This window comes from Mobula hypostoma, chromosome 7, assembly GCF_963921235.1.
Source record: "Mobula hypostoma chromosome 7, sMobHyp1.1, whole genome shotgun sequence".
NCBI classification, from domain to species: Eukaryota; Metazoa; Chordata; class Chondrichthyes; order Myliobatiformes; family Myliobatidae; genus Mobula; species Mobula hypostoma.
In genome coordinates this window covers 171,603,439-171,619,147 of record NC_086103.1, presented here as the reverse complement: position 1 = coordinate 171,619,147, position 15,709 = coordinate 171,603,439, and the positions used below count along the sequence as shown (strand labels likewise).

The window sequence follows — 15,709 nt, the reverse complement described above, 5'->3', positions numbered from 1 at the left end:
AACAGAGTGCCACCCAAAAGACTGAATCTTCAGCATAGTGAAATTAGTTATGGACTGTTATTGTGAAAGCATGTTTATTTGGAAATGGTTTATTAAAGGGAAATCGAATGTTTTGTTACTGATACAATTTTAGAACATAGAACACAGTAATCTACAGCACATTACAGGCCCTCCAGCCCACAATGTTGTTCCGACCATGTAACCTGCTCTCGAAACTGCTTAGAATTACCCTAGCTCATAGCCCTCTATTTTTCTAAGCTCCATGTACCTGTCTAAGAATCTCTTAAAAGCCTCTATTGTATCCACCTCCACCACTATCGCTGGCAGTGTATTCCACGCACTCACCACTCTCTGTGTGAAAAACTTACCCCGACGTTCCCTCAGCACCTATTTTCACCTTAAAATTATGCCCCCTCGTGTTAGCCATTTCAGCCTTGGGAAAAAGCCTCTGGCTATCCACACAATTAATGCCCCTCATCATATTATACACCTTTATCAGGTCACCTCTTATCCTCCATCGCTCCAAGGAGAAAAGGCCAAGTTTACTCAACCTATTCTCATAAGGTACACCCTCCAATCCTTGAAAATCTCTATTATGTTACATTAATCTAAAGGGGGAGGAAGTGTAATTTATGGATCTATTACTTTTGTGGACTGACTCCCCTCAGTACTACGTATAGACTGATAATTTACCTCTGCGCATTGATCTGTTGCTTACACACGTGCATTGATCTGTACTCTCTCTCTCTTTCTCCCTGCAATATGAGTACACCAGTTAAAGCCACCTCCAGCGTACGTGCTTTTATTTAATCGATATGTATTTGTACAGGCACAACACCCCCCACAGCTGTCCGTGGGAATAAACTTATTATCCCTCTCAACCCCATTGTTCTGCCTTTTCCCCATAATCCTTGACACCCTTACAAATCAAGAACCTATCAAACTCTACTTTAAATATACCCAGTGACTTCAAAGGGTGGTGCTTCAAGAAGTTAGCGTCCATCATGAAGGACTCCTGCCGTCTGCGATTTACTGCCTTCCCGTCGGGGAGGAGATACTTTAGTGTTTTTCTTAACGGAAGGGGTGTCTTGGTAGTGTAACGGCTAAAGCAATGTTATTTTCAGCTCGGGGCATTCTGGAGTTTGGAGTTCAATTCCGGTACCGTCTGTAAGGAGTTGTACCGGTGACCATGCTGGTGTTCTCCGAGTGCTCCGATTTCCTCCCACAGTCCAAAGACGTAACAGTTAGTCGGTCAATTAGACATTGTAAATTGTCCTGTGATCAGGCTTGTGTTAAATATGTCAGTTGCTGGTTGGAACGAAAGGGCCTCTTCCACACTGTGTCTCTAAATTTAAAAAAAAGTAAAATTGCACTGAATCCTTTCTGTCTCAGCTTCTGCACTGGAAGTTCTTAGGTTCAAGTCCGACTCTGGGATGTGAACACCAGGGGACAGAGCTGAGACTGCGTTAATTGACCAGAAATATGATATCAGATAGCTCAAGTTGAATTTCAGGTTCGAGTTGTTTGTTGTCATAAGCAAACATGAACTGGGTATAGGTGTGATGAAATTTTGCATCTGTACTGCAGTACGAGAGCAAGAGAACCATAAGTGAATTTAAATTTAACTTGAGGTAAACTTGTTGTCACAGGCAGCTGTGCAGGCAAAGTCATTGCGCACACTTAAGGTGGAGGTTGATACATAGGTTCTTGATTAGTCAGGATCTGAAAGGTTACGGGGAGAAGGCAGGAGAATGGCGTTGAGAGGGAATGGAAATGGTGGAGCACTCGATGCGTTGAATGGGTAATTCTGCTCCTATGCCTATGATCTTATGATCTAAATTATGTTTAACTCACACATGGAAAAATTAATAACAAATTAAAGAGTAACCATTATTTCTTTGGACTGTGGGAGGAAACCAACATATTCGCAGGGAGAAGGTAGGAGCTCCTTACAGATGGCACCAGAATTAAACTCCAAATTTCGGGGAAAAAAATAGCGTTATGACTTCTCAGGACAGTTCAATAATCTAATGACAGTGGGGTAGAAGCTGTTGTTGAACCTTGAACTAAGAACAAAGGAGATGTCCTCCTCCTTCAAAGAAAGCTGTTTGCCTTCCTCCATCATCAATGCTACCCTCAGCAGCATCTCCTCCATTTCGCAAATGTCTGCCCTCATCCTGTCCTCCCTCCACCCCACCAGAGATAAGTTTCCTCTGGTTCTCACCTACCACTGCACCAGCCTCTACATCCAGCACAAAATTCTTCGTAACTGCCATTATCTTCAACAGGATCCCACCACCAATTACATCTTTGCCTCCCTCCTCCACTTTCTGCTTTCTGCAGGGATCGCTCCCTACGCGACTCCCTTGTCCATTTGTCCCTCCCCACGGAGCTCCCTTCTGGCACTTATCCTTGCAAGCAGATTAATTGCTGCGCCTGCCCCTACACCTTCTCCCTCACTACCATTCAGGGCCTCAAACAGTCCTTCCAGGTGAGGCGACACTTCACCCATAAGTTTGTTGGGATCATCAGCTTCATCCAGTGTCCCTGGTGAGACCCGCTGTATTTTGGGATACCGCTTCGCCCAGCACCTATGCTCCAAACGCCAGGAAAAGTGGAATCTCCCCGTGGCCACCCATTTCAATTCAACGTCCCATTCCCATTCCAGCATGTCAGTCCATGGCCTCCTCTACTGCCATGATGAGGCCAGACTCAGGTTGGAGGAGCAACACCTTATATCCCATCTGGGTAATCTCCAACCGGATAGCATGAACATTGATTTCTCAAACTTCTGGTAATGGCCCCCCCTTCACCGTTCCCCATTCCTACTTCCTTCTCTCACCGTATCTCCTTACCGGCCCATCACCTCCCTCTGGTGCTCCTCCTCTTCCCCCCCTCTTCCATTGTCTTCTGTCCTCTCCTATCAGATTCCCCCTTCTTCCAGCACTTTACCTATTTCACTAATCGACTTCCCAGCTCTTTACTTCACCCCTCCCCTGGTTTTACCTATCTTGTATTTCTTCTTCCACGCCCCTCAACTTCTTACTCTGACTTCTCATCTTTTTATCTCCAGTCCTGAAGAAGGGTTTTGGCTGGAAACATCAACTATTTACTCTTTTCCACAGATGCTGCCTGACCTTCTGAGTTCCTCCAGTATTTTACGCGTGTTGCTTGGATTTCCAGTATCTGCAGATTTTCTGTTGTTTGTGGTTGAACCTTGAGGTGTAGGTCATCAGGCCCCTGTATCTCTGCTTGAGAGAAGCATTGAACTGAGGACATTATACAGATGCTATTGAGGTATATAAAATTTTGAGGAGTATATTAGGGCTGACAGCGGGAGTTGTTTCTCCTTACCATAAGACCAGAAGACTGTAAGATATAGGAGCAGAATTAGACCATTTATCCCATCGAGTCCCCTCTGCATTTCATCATGGCTGATACATTTTCCCTCTCAGCTCCAATGTCCTGCTTTCTCCCTGCATCCCTTCATACCCTGACCAATCAGGAACCTATCAACAATTTAAAATATACCCAAAGACCAAGATTTCTAAGCCATCTGTGGCAACGAATTCCACAGATTCACCGCTCTCTGGCTGAAGAAATTCCCGATTATCTCCATTCCAAAAGGACACCCTTCTATTCTGAGGGTTGTAACTTGTGTTTCCAAGATTCTCCCACCAGAGGAAACATCCTCTCCACATCCGCTCTATCAAGGCCTTTCACCATTCGATAGGTTTCAATTAGGTCACCCTCATCCTTCTGAATTCTAGCGAATACAGGCCAAGAGCCAACAAATGCTCTTCATATGACAAGCTGTTTAATCCTGGAATCATTTTTGTGAACCTCATTTGAACCCTCTCCAGTTTCAGCACATCCTTCCTAAGATAAGGGGCCCAAAACTGCTCACAATACTCTAAGTGAGGGCTCACCAGTAGTTTATAAAGCCTTAACATTTATTTAACTAAGCGTTCTAGATTAAATAAAATTAATCTTCAGAAAGATAAAAAGAATGGAGGATTACCCTTACCAAACTTTAGGTTTTATTATTGGGTAGTTAATATAAGAAATCCTACATTCTGGTTATATTACATAAATCCTGAGGATTACCCGACGTGGGTTTTTTTAAGAAGCTAACTCTGTTAATAAATTCTCTATTATTTCTCTTCTTGGATCCTCACTCCCTTTGTCTTTGTCTCTGAGTAAGTTAACTGATAATTTGGTAGTTAAACACACTGTGAGAATTTGGATGCAATTCCGAAAATACTTCGGCTTATTGAGATTTTCTCTTTCGAGTCTCATTTTTTCTAATTACTTTTTTATACCCTCTATGATTGATGTGGCTTTGAAAGAATGGAATAGATTAGATATTAAATGCTTTTAGGACTTGTTTGTAGAGGGAAGTCTTTTTTCATTTATACAACTGTCAACTAAATGCAGTTTACCCAAAACTCATTTTTCTCAATACCTACAAATAAGAGATTTTTTACGGTCTCATGGAAGTACATTTCCTAAAAGTCCTGATAAGAATCTACTGGATGTAATCTTTAATTTGAAACAATTTTATAATGGATCTATATCTAATATTTATAATATGCTGCTGGGAATGAGAAGTGTTCCTTTAGATCAGTGGTCCCCAACTACTGGGCCGTAGACCAGCATGTGTTACCGGGCTGCGAGGAAACGATTTGAGTCAGCTGCACCTTTCCTCATTCCCTGTCACGCACTGTTGAACTTGAACATAGGGTTGCCAACTGTCCCGTATTTGCCGGGACATCCCGTATATTGGGCTAATTTGGTTTGTCCCATATGAGACCGCCCTCATCCCGTATTTCCCCCGCTAACGTAGAGCGTTCCTATGAAACCGTTTGTGCCAAAATGGAGTAAAGCGAAGAAACAATTACCATTAATTTATATGGGAAAAATTTTTGAGCATTCCCAGACCCCAAAAAAATAACCTACCAAATCATACCAAGTAACACATAAAACCTAAAATAACATATAGTAAAAGCAGGAATGATATGATAAATACACAGCCTATATAAAGTAGAAATAATGTATGTACAGTGTAGTCGGGAAGATTAAGTCAAAACCAATTTGTGGAAAAAAATCGGCACGTACGCGCATGCGCACATCACATATTCACACGTCACGCATGCGCACACAGGTGCCCACGCAAGGCTTCATGGTCATGGTAGTCTTTCTTGTGATAAACACAAGTGTCCCGGGATTTGACTGCTACTTTTGTCCCTTATTTGGGAGTGAGAAAGTTGGCAACCCTAACTGTAAAAGACATATTGAGGTGAGTTGAACAACCCCCCACCCCACCCCGGTTGGCCGGTCCGCAAGAATGCTTTAGATAAAATTAAAAATCTTTGGGAACAAGATTTACAGACTTCAATTTCCGAGGAAACATGGAATCAAATTTTTAAATTGGTCAACACTTCATCGTTATATGCCCATCACTCTCTCCTACAATTTAAAGTGGTCCGTAGGGTCCACATGACTAAGGATAAGTTATCTCGTTTTTATTTGGATATATCTCCGTATTGTGATAAATGTAATAATGGAGAAGCTTCACTCATTCATATGTTTTGGACATACCCAAGTCTTGGAAAATATTGGAAAAAAGTATTTCAAACTTTCTCGATACTTTTTAAAGTAAACTTTGAGCCTAATCCTTTGACCGCTTTATTTGGTATTGTTGGAGGAAAGGATATTATTTTGGAGAAATCTGACTTGCACGTTTTGGCTTTTATTTCCCTTATGGCCAGAAGGACCCTCTTGCTTAAGTGGAAAAATGCGGCCCCTCCTTTTAACACCCAATGGTTACGTTATGTGATGTCATGTTTAAATTTAGAGAATGTTCGTTGTTCAATCTCTGAATCTAGTCAAGACTTTCAAACATTGTGGGGACCTTTTCTGAATTATTTTCAAATCTTTTGATTTGCTGTTAAAGCACAGTTGATGACTAATTTTTTTTTCCTTTTTTTCTTTACTAATCAGCTTCGGTCTTGGTAGTGGGTGAGATTTTTATTATAGAATAAAATTACTTTATTTCAATGTTACGAATTGATTGACTTGTATGAATATAGGGTAAGGAGTCTTTATATATGATTTAGTATAATGTATAGATATATATATTTTTCCTGTACTCTGTATTCTTATATGTAGATTAATAAAATATTGGAAAAGAAAGATGAAGTCTTAACATTATATCCTTACTTTTATATTCTAGTCCTCTTGAAATGAATGCTAAGATCTTATTGACTTACCTCACCACGCACTCAACCTGCAAATTAACCTTTGGGGAATCCTGCACAAAGACTTCCAAGTCCCTTTGTACCTCGGTTTTTTGTATCTTGTCTCCATTTAGAAAATGGTTAACCCTTTCATTTCTTCTTCCAAAGTGCATAACCATACATTTCCCAACACTCTATTCCATCTGCCACTTCTTTGCTCATTCTCCCAATCTAAGTCCTTCTGTAGCCTCTCTATTTCCTCAAAAACTATTTGCCTCTCCACCTAACTTCAAATTGTCAGCAAACTTTGCAACAAAGCTATCAATTCCATCATCCAAATCATTTACATATAACATAAAAAGAATCAGTCCCAACGCAGACCCCTCTGTGAAACACCAGTAGCCAGCCAAAATATGCTCCCAATGGTCCCATTCTTTGCCTCCTGACATTCAGCCACTGCCTTATCCATGCTAGAATCTTTCCTGTAATGCCATGGGCTTGTATCTTATTAGGCGGCCTCATATGTGGCATGAAAAGGCCTTCAGAAAATCCAAGAACACAACATCAATCGATTCTCCTTTCCCTATCCTGCTTGTTATTTCTTCAAAGGATTCCAGCAGACTTGTCAGGCAGGATCTTCCCTTGAGGAAACCATGCTGCCTACTTTATTATGTGCCTCCAAGTACCCCAAAACCACATCCTTAACAATTGACTCCATCTTCCCAACCACTGAGCTCAGACTAACTGGCCTGTAATTTCCTTTCATCTGCCTTTGTCCCTTCTTGGAGAGTAAGGTGAAATTCGCAATTTTCCACAAGCAGCAGCAAAAGCTGTATGCTGGAAGGGTTGGTGGCTTTGCCACATATTCCAATACCAATATATTGTGTAGCATGCCCACAATGTTCAGCAGAACACAGAAGACCACAAAGCAGAACATACCAAGCAACAAGTGTCAACAGTGAAACAACCCTTATTCTTCCTTTCCCTCTCAAGTTCACATACACAGTCCTCTAACCTCAGAACAGGCCGTCCTTGGCCTCCAGCAGACTTATGGATTCCCAGACACTTGTGTCCTGACTTCCCAAGTGGACTCATAGAGATTCGTGAGGCTGGCCATCGGGCCTTGGCTTCTGTACCTCTGATTGGCAAAGAGTGGCAAGTAGCTACGTACAGTAGCTGGGATACACTGCTAGGTAGAGCGTTGGAGGTGGTGAAAAATAAGGAGCAGCAGCTGTTCTTGATATGCTAGCAGATTTATTGGGTCAGATATTAATGGAAGGCTTATTTTTTGTCTAGCGCCTGATGCAAGCGATATGTCTGTTCTGGCAATTGCTTCGGTGTTTGCAGTGATTCTTGTTGTGCTAATACTGCTATTGATATTCATCTGCATAAGGTAAGTTTATTTATATCATCTACTTTGGTTTATCAGTTGCTGAATCATAGAGTTGTGTAGCACAGAAAGATGTATTCATGTGTGGCTTTATCATAGAACACAGAATCTGGAACAGTGCAAGTCTAAAAGTTCCACTATGACCATAGGTTAAAAGGTTGGCATAACATCATGGAACAAAGGGCATGTTCCATGATGTTGTGCCAACCTTTTAACCTACTCCAGGATCAATATAACTCTTCTCTCCTGCATGGTCCATAACCCTTCATTTTTCTTTCCTCCATGTGCCTATCTAAGAATTATAGAGTCATAGAAAATTTTGCCGCAGGAACATGCCGATCAGCTCATTTAGTCTGTGACGAACCATTTAACCTGCCTATTCCCATCCACCTGCACCTGGACCATAGCTATCCACACCCCTACCATCTGTGTACTTATCCAGACTCCTCTTAAACATTGAAATTGAGCTCACATGCATGACTTGCACTGGCAGCTCGTTCCACACTCACACAACACCCTGAGCGAAGAAGTTTCCCCTCATGTTCCCCTTAAACTCTTCTCCTTACACCTTTAACCCATAACCTCTCGCTGTAGTCACACCAAACCTCAGTAGAAAATGCCTATCTATACACCTCATAATTTTATATACTATCAAACCTCCTCTCAAGCATCTACATTCCAAGAAATAATTTTTCCATATAACTTAGATCCTCCAGACTTGGCAACATCCTTATAAATTTTCTCTCTAGTCTTTCAACCTTATTTACATCTTTCCTGTAGGTAGGTGACCAAAGCTACACACAATACTCCAAATTAGGCTTTAGTAATGTCTTACACAAGTTCAACATAACATCCAATCTCCTGTACTCAGTAATTTGACTTATGAAGGCCAAGGTGCGAAAAGCTTTCTTTACAACTCTGTCACTAAATGGCTGCACTGTAGACACTTTATGTCACTTTTTATAATGTTGTTTGTTTTGTAAATATATACCAGAATTTATTTACTTATGCAAAGTTCACATTCATCATTTAACCTCTAACTTTATTAGCTTCTCTTTATTTATATGTACAGGACTGCACAAAAGTCTTAGGCACATTTATATAGTGAGAATGCTTAAGACTTTTGCACAGTACTGTAGTAATTTTATGTATTGCACTGTATTGCTGAAATTTCATGACATATGTGAGTGATGATTAACCTGATTCCGATGTGGGTCTCCGTTGTGGACTGAGAGTGGAAAGGGGGCAGTGAGAGGTGAATCATGGTTGTGCAAAGGGGAAGGGAGAGGGCAGGGAGTGGGAAGCACCAGAGGAACATTCTGTAATAATGTTAGGAATCAAACAACCATGCCTGGTGTCTGAGGGCTGGGTGTGTCTGTACCGGTGCTATCTCACCCCCTTGCTCCAACATTTCTTCTCTGCTATTTGTCCCTCACCCCTCCCAGGGTGCTCCACCCTCACCATTCCCAACATCCTTTGCTCCTGCCAGATTTACAAACTTGCTCTCTGCTCCACGTTGACAAAAACAGTACAGTGTAAAATGTTTTGGCATCCTAGCTATATCTATGTGCCCAGGACTTTCGCACAGTACAGTAGTTCTTTATTTTTATATAATTTAAAAAAAAATTTGTTTGAAGATGTCTTTTTTTTTTGCTCACCGCATCCCGACCAACTCATCACAGCAAATTCCTAATATATGTAAATGTATATAGTGAACAAAGTTGATCCTTGATCTTTGAAATGTTGCTAATTTATCGGTCTCACCCGCCACTCCTGGCTATGCATTCCGGGGACTTACCTCTCTGTGTGTAAAAATCCTGCCTTTGACAGCTCCTCCTAATTTTCCTCCTGTCCTCTGGTATTGGCCACGGCCGCCCTGGGAAAAAGGTGCTGGCTGTCCACTCGTTCTATGCTTCTTAACAACCAACCTTTTCACTGGATTGCCTGTGCCTTGCTCCTATAGCTTCTATTATGTCTCCATGCTACTGAACTGTTGTCCTTTAATTTTTTTTCTTTGCATTTAAAATCGAGTTCTTTAAAAATGTTTTCCACATGTCCTTTAATACTATAGCATCATAAGCAGTAGGAATACAGAACAGGCCATTCTGGCTCTCAAGCCCATCCTACTATTCTATAGAACCATGTCTAATCCAACATACTTCATTCACGTAAAGAGAGATACTAGCTTTATTTATCACATGTACATGGAAACATACAGATATCCTTAAAGTTGTCCTCACACTATTATTTTTCAACCTCAAGTTCCTGGACAGGTGAACCAATGAAGCAATTGATTCCGGTTAACGGGGACAGATCAGGACCAGTACATTGGGCACAATTAGGTGGCTGACCCTGTTCACCAAAGTTTCATGGAAATAGTTAAGAGGATATAAAAAAAGACAAACTACCATTTAACCGAGTAACAAGTTATTTATTTAAATGAAATATAGAACAAATTAGGACACTATGAATGCTACTGCAGTACTATAAAGCCTAATAATTATTGACAGAGGAATTCATCCAGTGTATGCTGTTATGTTTTATGACTTCAAAACATTAAACTAATTCAAAAGAATACGTGGGGTGTCTCGGAATATGGGTTTAGTTTGAGGCACGCATGCCTCATATGGTAGTGTGATGACATATGCAATTAATGTGTTTATACATAAAACCTGTAATAAATTATTTAAACGAACATGAATGGATATTCAAACAATTACTCAAATGTTATTGAAATATTAAATGCATGACATACGATGCCATGTTCTTTTGATTCATTGTAAATAAACAAAATCAGCGCAGACACCTACTGCAGATAATGGACTGTCTTCGTTGCCTTTCTGCACAAAGTGGTATCATTTTTGAACAATAATCTTCCTGGCATCAAAATTATCAAAAAGGACTGTTTTGTGAATCATCATCCGTCAGCCCAACTGGATGCTACGTTAAAAAAAACTGTTTGCTCTAAGTTTGGTTTAGTGTCTAATGGGTCTAATTACCACACAAGTAAACACATCTGACACTAGTTAGCAACAGTCTCCTGTCCAATTTTAGCAACATAGTGTCCCAAATAAGTGGTGGGATTCCCGGCTATTTTCCTGATTAATTTTTTGTTCTTTAAGAGTTGTCCAAAATAAGAGGTTGCTCCAATTAACCAATGGCCCAATTATCTGTGATCCACCGGCATTCATCTCCCAACTGGTCTCTTATTCTTTCCCTGTGTTTCCTTGCCTTCCATCTTTTTCTTTCCCCTTTCCTTCTAATACATAGAGTCATAGACCACTAAAGCGCAGAAACAGACCTTTGGCCCATCTGGTCCATGATGAACTGTTATTCTGCCTAGTCCAATTGACCTACAGTCGGACCATAACCCTCCATACCCCCCCCATCAATGTTTCTTTTTTTTTAAATTTTATTTTTATTTGGATAAGGAGTTCACAATTAATACACAAACTTTTTTTTACATATATAACCTTTTCCATTTTTTATGGTGAGTAAATCTATATTAATTTGTACATTCACAAGTGCACATTGAGATAATACAGAAAATAATTAGGCACTCAAATAGATGTTTATGTGCAATTGTAATTCCACTCTATTAAACTAAATAATTATAATAGTTGTTATAAAAGTATTAATAATAGTGGTTGAATACTAATTTTCATTTCTTTCTGGTCCAGAATTTCCCCAGATCTTTTCTTTACTTGTGTTAATTCCACAATTTCCAAAAAAAAGAACAGTAAACATTCGAGCCAAGGGTGCTTACGTTAACTCTATTCCTATGTTGGTGAGACAAACAGTATAAATTATAAGGAGAGCCATCTAAAGTCTGCTCGCTCCATGGTTATAAATTCAATCCATTTATTTCAAATTTGATAAATTTTTTTCTTTTGAATTCTCAGCGAGTAGGTCATCTTTTCCATTTTAAATATTTCCAAAATGATTTCATGCCAATCTTCTAATGTAGGTGATGTTGCATTTAACCACTTTCTGGTGATTAATTTCTTACTTGTTGCTAAAAGGACCTGCAGCAGCTTTATATCTTCTGTTCAATAGGTACATTTAATGTCAGAGAAATGTATACAATATACATCCTGAAATTCTTTTTCTTCACAAACATCCACGAAAACAGAGGAGAGCCCCAAAGAATGAATGACAGGTAAAAGTTAGAACCCTAAAGGCCCCAGCCAGCTCCCCCTTCCCATACACAATCAGCAGCAAGGCTACGATCCCCCTCCCCCACCAGCAAAAAAGCATCGACGCTCCCCACCAAGCACTCAAACGTGCAGCAAAGCATCAGTAAAGGCACAGACTGGCAATACCCCAGAGACTAATCGTTCACCTGTTAATTCAAAATACCATATCTCTCTCCCTAATTAAGGAAAAGAGGTGTCCCTGTTTCACGGCGAGAGGGGAGACGTAACAAACAACTGGCTGATTTATGATGTTAAAAGTCTGTACCCGTAGTATCCAAATTTCTCTTAAATGCTGAATTTGAACCTGTATCCACCACTTCTACTGGCAGCTCGTTCCACACCCTCACCACAGTCTGAGTGAAGAAGATCCCCCTCACGTTCCCTTAACCTTTTCACCTTTCACCCTTGACCCATGACCTCTAGTTCTAGTTTCATCCAACCTCAGTGAAAAAAACCTGCTTTCATTAACCCTATCTATTATCGTCATCATCGTTATGTGCCATGTTGTATGATGTGGGCAATCATAGTCCCATGACCACTGTTGTTCTTGGCTACATATTCAAAAGACATGCTTTGCCATTACCTTCTCCTAGGCCAGGGGTCCCCAACTTTTTTTGCACCGCGGACTGACTGACGGGGGTGGGGGGGGTGTTAATCACAACCGGAATATAGGTGATAAGTCCACTATAAGTCACTTATAAGTGACTAATACACTCAATTTTGTTTCTAAAAGGGTTTATCTAACGAATTTAATATTAAACACACCGTGCATATTTTCCTCTCATGAATATAGTGATAAGTCAATTATAAGTCACTTATAAGTCAATAGCATCATAACATTTTAAGTAACGTTTGGATATTAAACACACAGTGCATATTTTCCTCATATGAACATATAAAATCATTGCAACACACCAATATCGCTGAATCAGTGGGAGCCCTGGGCTTGTTTCCCTGCAACAAGATGGTCCCATTGAGGGGTACTGGGAGACAGCGATACTCGAAGGGGTTTTCTTATGTCCAGTCTATTCCGCAATTTAGTTTTCATTGCATTTACTGCAGAAAACCCCGCTTCGCAGAGATACGATGTTGGAAGTGGAAACAACGTTTTCAGTGCTTTCGTGGCTGTCTCAGGGTATTCTGCCTTGACTTTGATCCAGAATGCCGGTAGAGATGTTATGTCAAACATACTTTTCAGCCCACCGTCATCTGCAAGCTCGAGGAGTTGATCTTCTTCCTGCGTTGACATGGATGATTCACCAGGGACATTCACAAATGGGTCATGGACCCATTCCTTTGCACGTCCTGCATCATTTGCGGTTGGGAAGTAACACTCGAATTCTGTCGACAGCGAAGATAAGTGATCGCGCACCAGCTGTGAGAAGGATGGTGCAGCCTCAGTCTCTCCCAAGATCCCAGCTAATGTTGGGAACATGTCAGATATGCCCCTGTCCACTCGCCATCCCCACAGTTCCAGTTTGGCTGTGAAAGCAAACACTTTATCTGCCAACTTGAAGACAGTTGTCATTCTCCCCTGAAGTGACAAATTGAGTTCATTGAGCAGGTTGAAGATGTCACACAGATAAGCGAGTTTTGCTGTCCACTCCTTGTCACTGAAGTGTGCTGCCAGTGGTGACTTTTTTCCTGAAAGAAATCTCAGTAGCTGCTCTCTTAACTCAAAAACCCTGGTCAGGGCTGTCCCCCTTGAAAGCCACCTGACCTCAGCGTGTAAGAGAAGGTGTTTGTGCTCTGCATCCATTTCCTCGCAAAGCTGCTGAAACAGACATAAGTTAAAGGCTTTTGCTTTGATAAGATTGATAACTTCAACAACGTCACTCAATACGCTGTTAAGATCAGGTGACATTTTTCGGCTAGCCAGCATTTCCCAGTGTGTGACACAGTGTGTAGACTGGCATTCAGGAACAACCTCTCTGACTCGGATAGTGAAACCAGACAGCCGTCCAGTAAAAGCTGCTGCCCCGTCTGTGCATATTCCAACACGGAATGACCAGTCCAGTTTGCCTGACATGTAGTCATTCAAAGACTTGAATAGTTCTGCCCCAGTTGTGTTAGTTGGCAGCGGCAGTGCACACAACATATCCTCGTGCACATCGTCTTGAAATATATATCGCACATAAACCAGCAGTATTGCCTTGTTGTTGACATCGATAGACTCGTCGACCTGGATAGCATACCATGGTGATGCGTTAAGCCGTTCCAACAATGTGCTTCAATGTCCTCCGCTATGTCATCGATTCTCCTTGAAACTGTGCTAGCTGAAAGAGAAACCTGTGCCATCTTGTTAGCTGCAGCTTCTCCCAACAGTTCACAGCACAGGTCCTTGGCAGCAGGCAGAATCAATTCTTCACCAACAGTGAAAGGCTTCTTAGCCTTTGCAATACGGCTAGCCACTAAGTATGACGCTCCCAGAGCAGCAGCATTTGTGGAGCTGGTGGCTCTCAGCACTTGCTTCTGTCCCACTTGCTCACGTTTTTTCTGCTCAAAAAACTCAATGGGTTTGTCTTTAGTGCAGGGTGCTTGAGTGCCAAAGCAGTTTTGAGGGCTTCATTGCCTCATTAGACAGCTTGTCTCCACATATCACACACAGGGGGTTTGGAGCATGCGAGTCACCGGTCACAATAAAGCCATATTTTATGTACGACTCGTCGTATTTTCTGTTGAAGGAAGCTTTCTTTATTTTTGCAGTCTCGGCCTCAGCTGTTTCTGCGTTATCATCATTGTTAGGCCTTTTATGTCCCCTACCATCTCTTCCAAAGAAACTCTCAAGCAACGTTTGTTTTTTACTCATCGAGTAGTTGTAGGTTAATGACCGACTGATGACCTCGCGTGCATAATGACCTCGCGTGTGTTCAAGTTCAACAGTGGGCGTGACAGGGAATGAGGAAAGGTGCAGCTGACTCGTATCATTTCATACCAAATCATATTGTTTCCTCGCGGCCTGGTACCGGTCCGCGGCCCGGTGGTTGGGGACCACTGTTCTAGGCAGTCTCTTTACAAGCCGGGTGACCCCAGCCATTATCAATACTCTTCAGAGATTGTCTGCCTGGTGTCAGTGATTGCATAACCAGGACTTGTGATGTGCACCAGCTGCTCATACGACCGTCACCACCTGCTCCCAGGGTTTCATGTGACCCTGATTGGGGATGGCGGGGCCTAAGCAGGTTCTATACCTTACCCAAGGGTGACCTGCAGGCTAGTGGAGGAAAGGAGCACCTTACACCTCCTCTGGTGGAGACATATCGACACCCCGCCACCCCAACCCGATCAATACCCCTCATCATTTTTGCATACATCTCTTAAATCTTCCCTTATTCTCCTACACCCTAGGGAAAAAATCAACCTTGTCTACATTCAGTAAAAGAAATATTTATGCCCTTTACCACAATTTCTACCTGTAGGACTAAGTTGACATTAATTGTTTAAACAAGTTACTTATTATTTCCCATTGGATTTATTAGTAAATATCCAGTATTTATGCTCATTTAGTTTGGGTTTTGTCACAAGAGGAAACAATCCCTGCAATTCTATGTAACTCACAAAAACTGCTGGAAAAACTCAACAAGTCATGCAGCATCTGTGGAAGGGGATAAAGAGTCAATGTTATAGGTCATGACCCTTTTCTTATCCATAATTTTAAAAACTGCAATCACATCATCTCTATCTTCCATTATCTATCCTGCCCAATACTTTGTAATCATTATTCTCTTGGTTTTGTCCACCTCTATAAACCTTTGTTGTACTTCACTGAAAATTCTATGGCTTTAATAGTCTGAAGACCACACTGCACCCAAAGTCTTAGTTTGGCTTTAAGGTTTGGGGCAGCATGGTAGTGTAGTGGTTAGCACAACACTTTAAAGTTCCAG

General features: G+C 41.4%; 1 protein-coding gene across 8 annotated transcripts in view; it reads left to right on the top strand.

Annotated features, from left to right (window-relative positions):
- Nucleotides 1-15,709, top strand: part of LOC134349756 (interleukin-5 receptor subunit alpha-like) — a 108,465-nt gene that overhangs the window by 75,982 nt on the left and 16,774 nt on the right. For 7 of the 8 annotated variants that reach the window (XM_063054572.1, XM_063054580.1, XM_063054573.1 and 4 more), the window contains one exon: nt 7,536-7,632. In XM_063054572.1, coding sequence (XP_062910642.1) covers nt 7,536-7,632 — 97 coding nt within the window. Of the gene's footprint in view, nt 1-7,535; nt 7,633-9,891; nt 10,442-15,709 lie in introns of those variants that run through there. The other variant, XM_063054576.1, reaches the window with a different exon arrangement.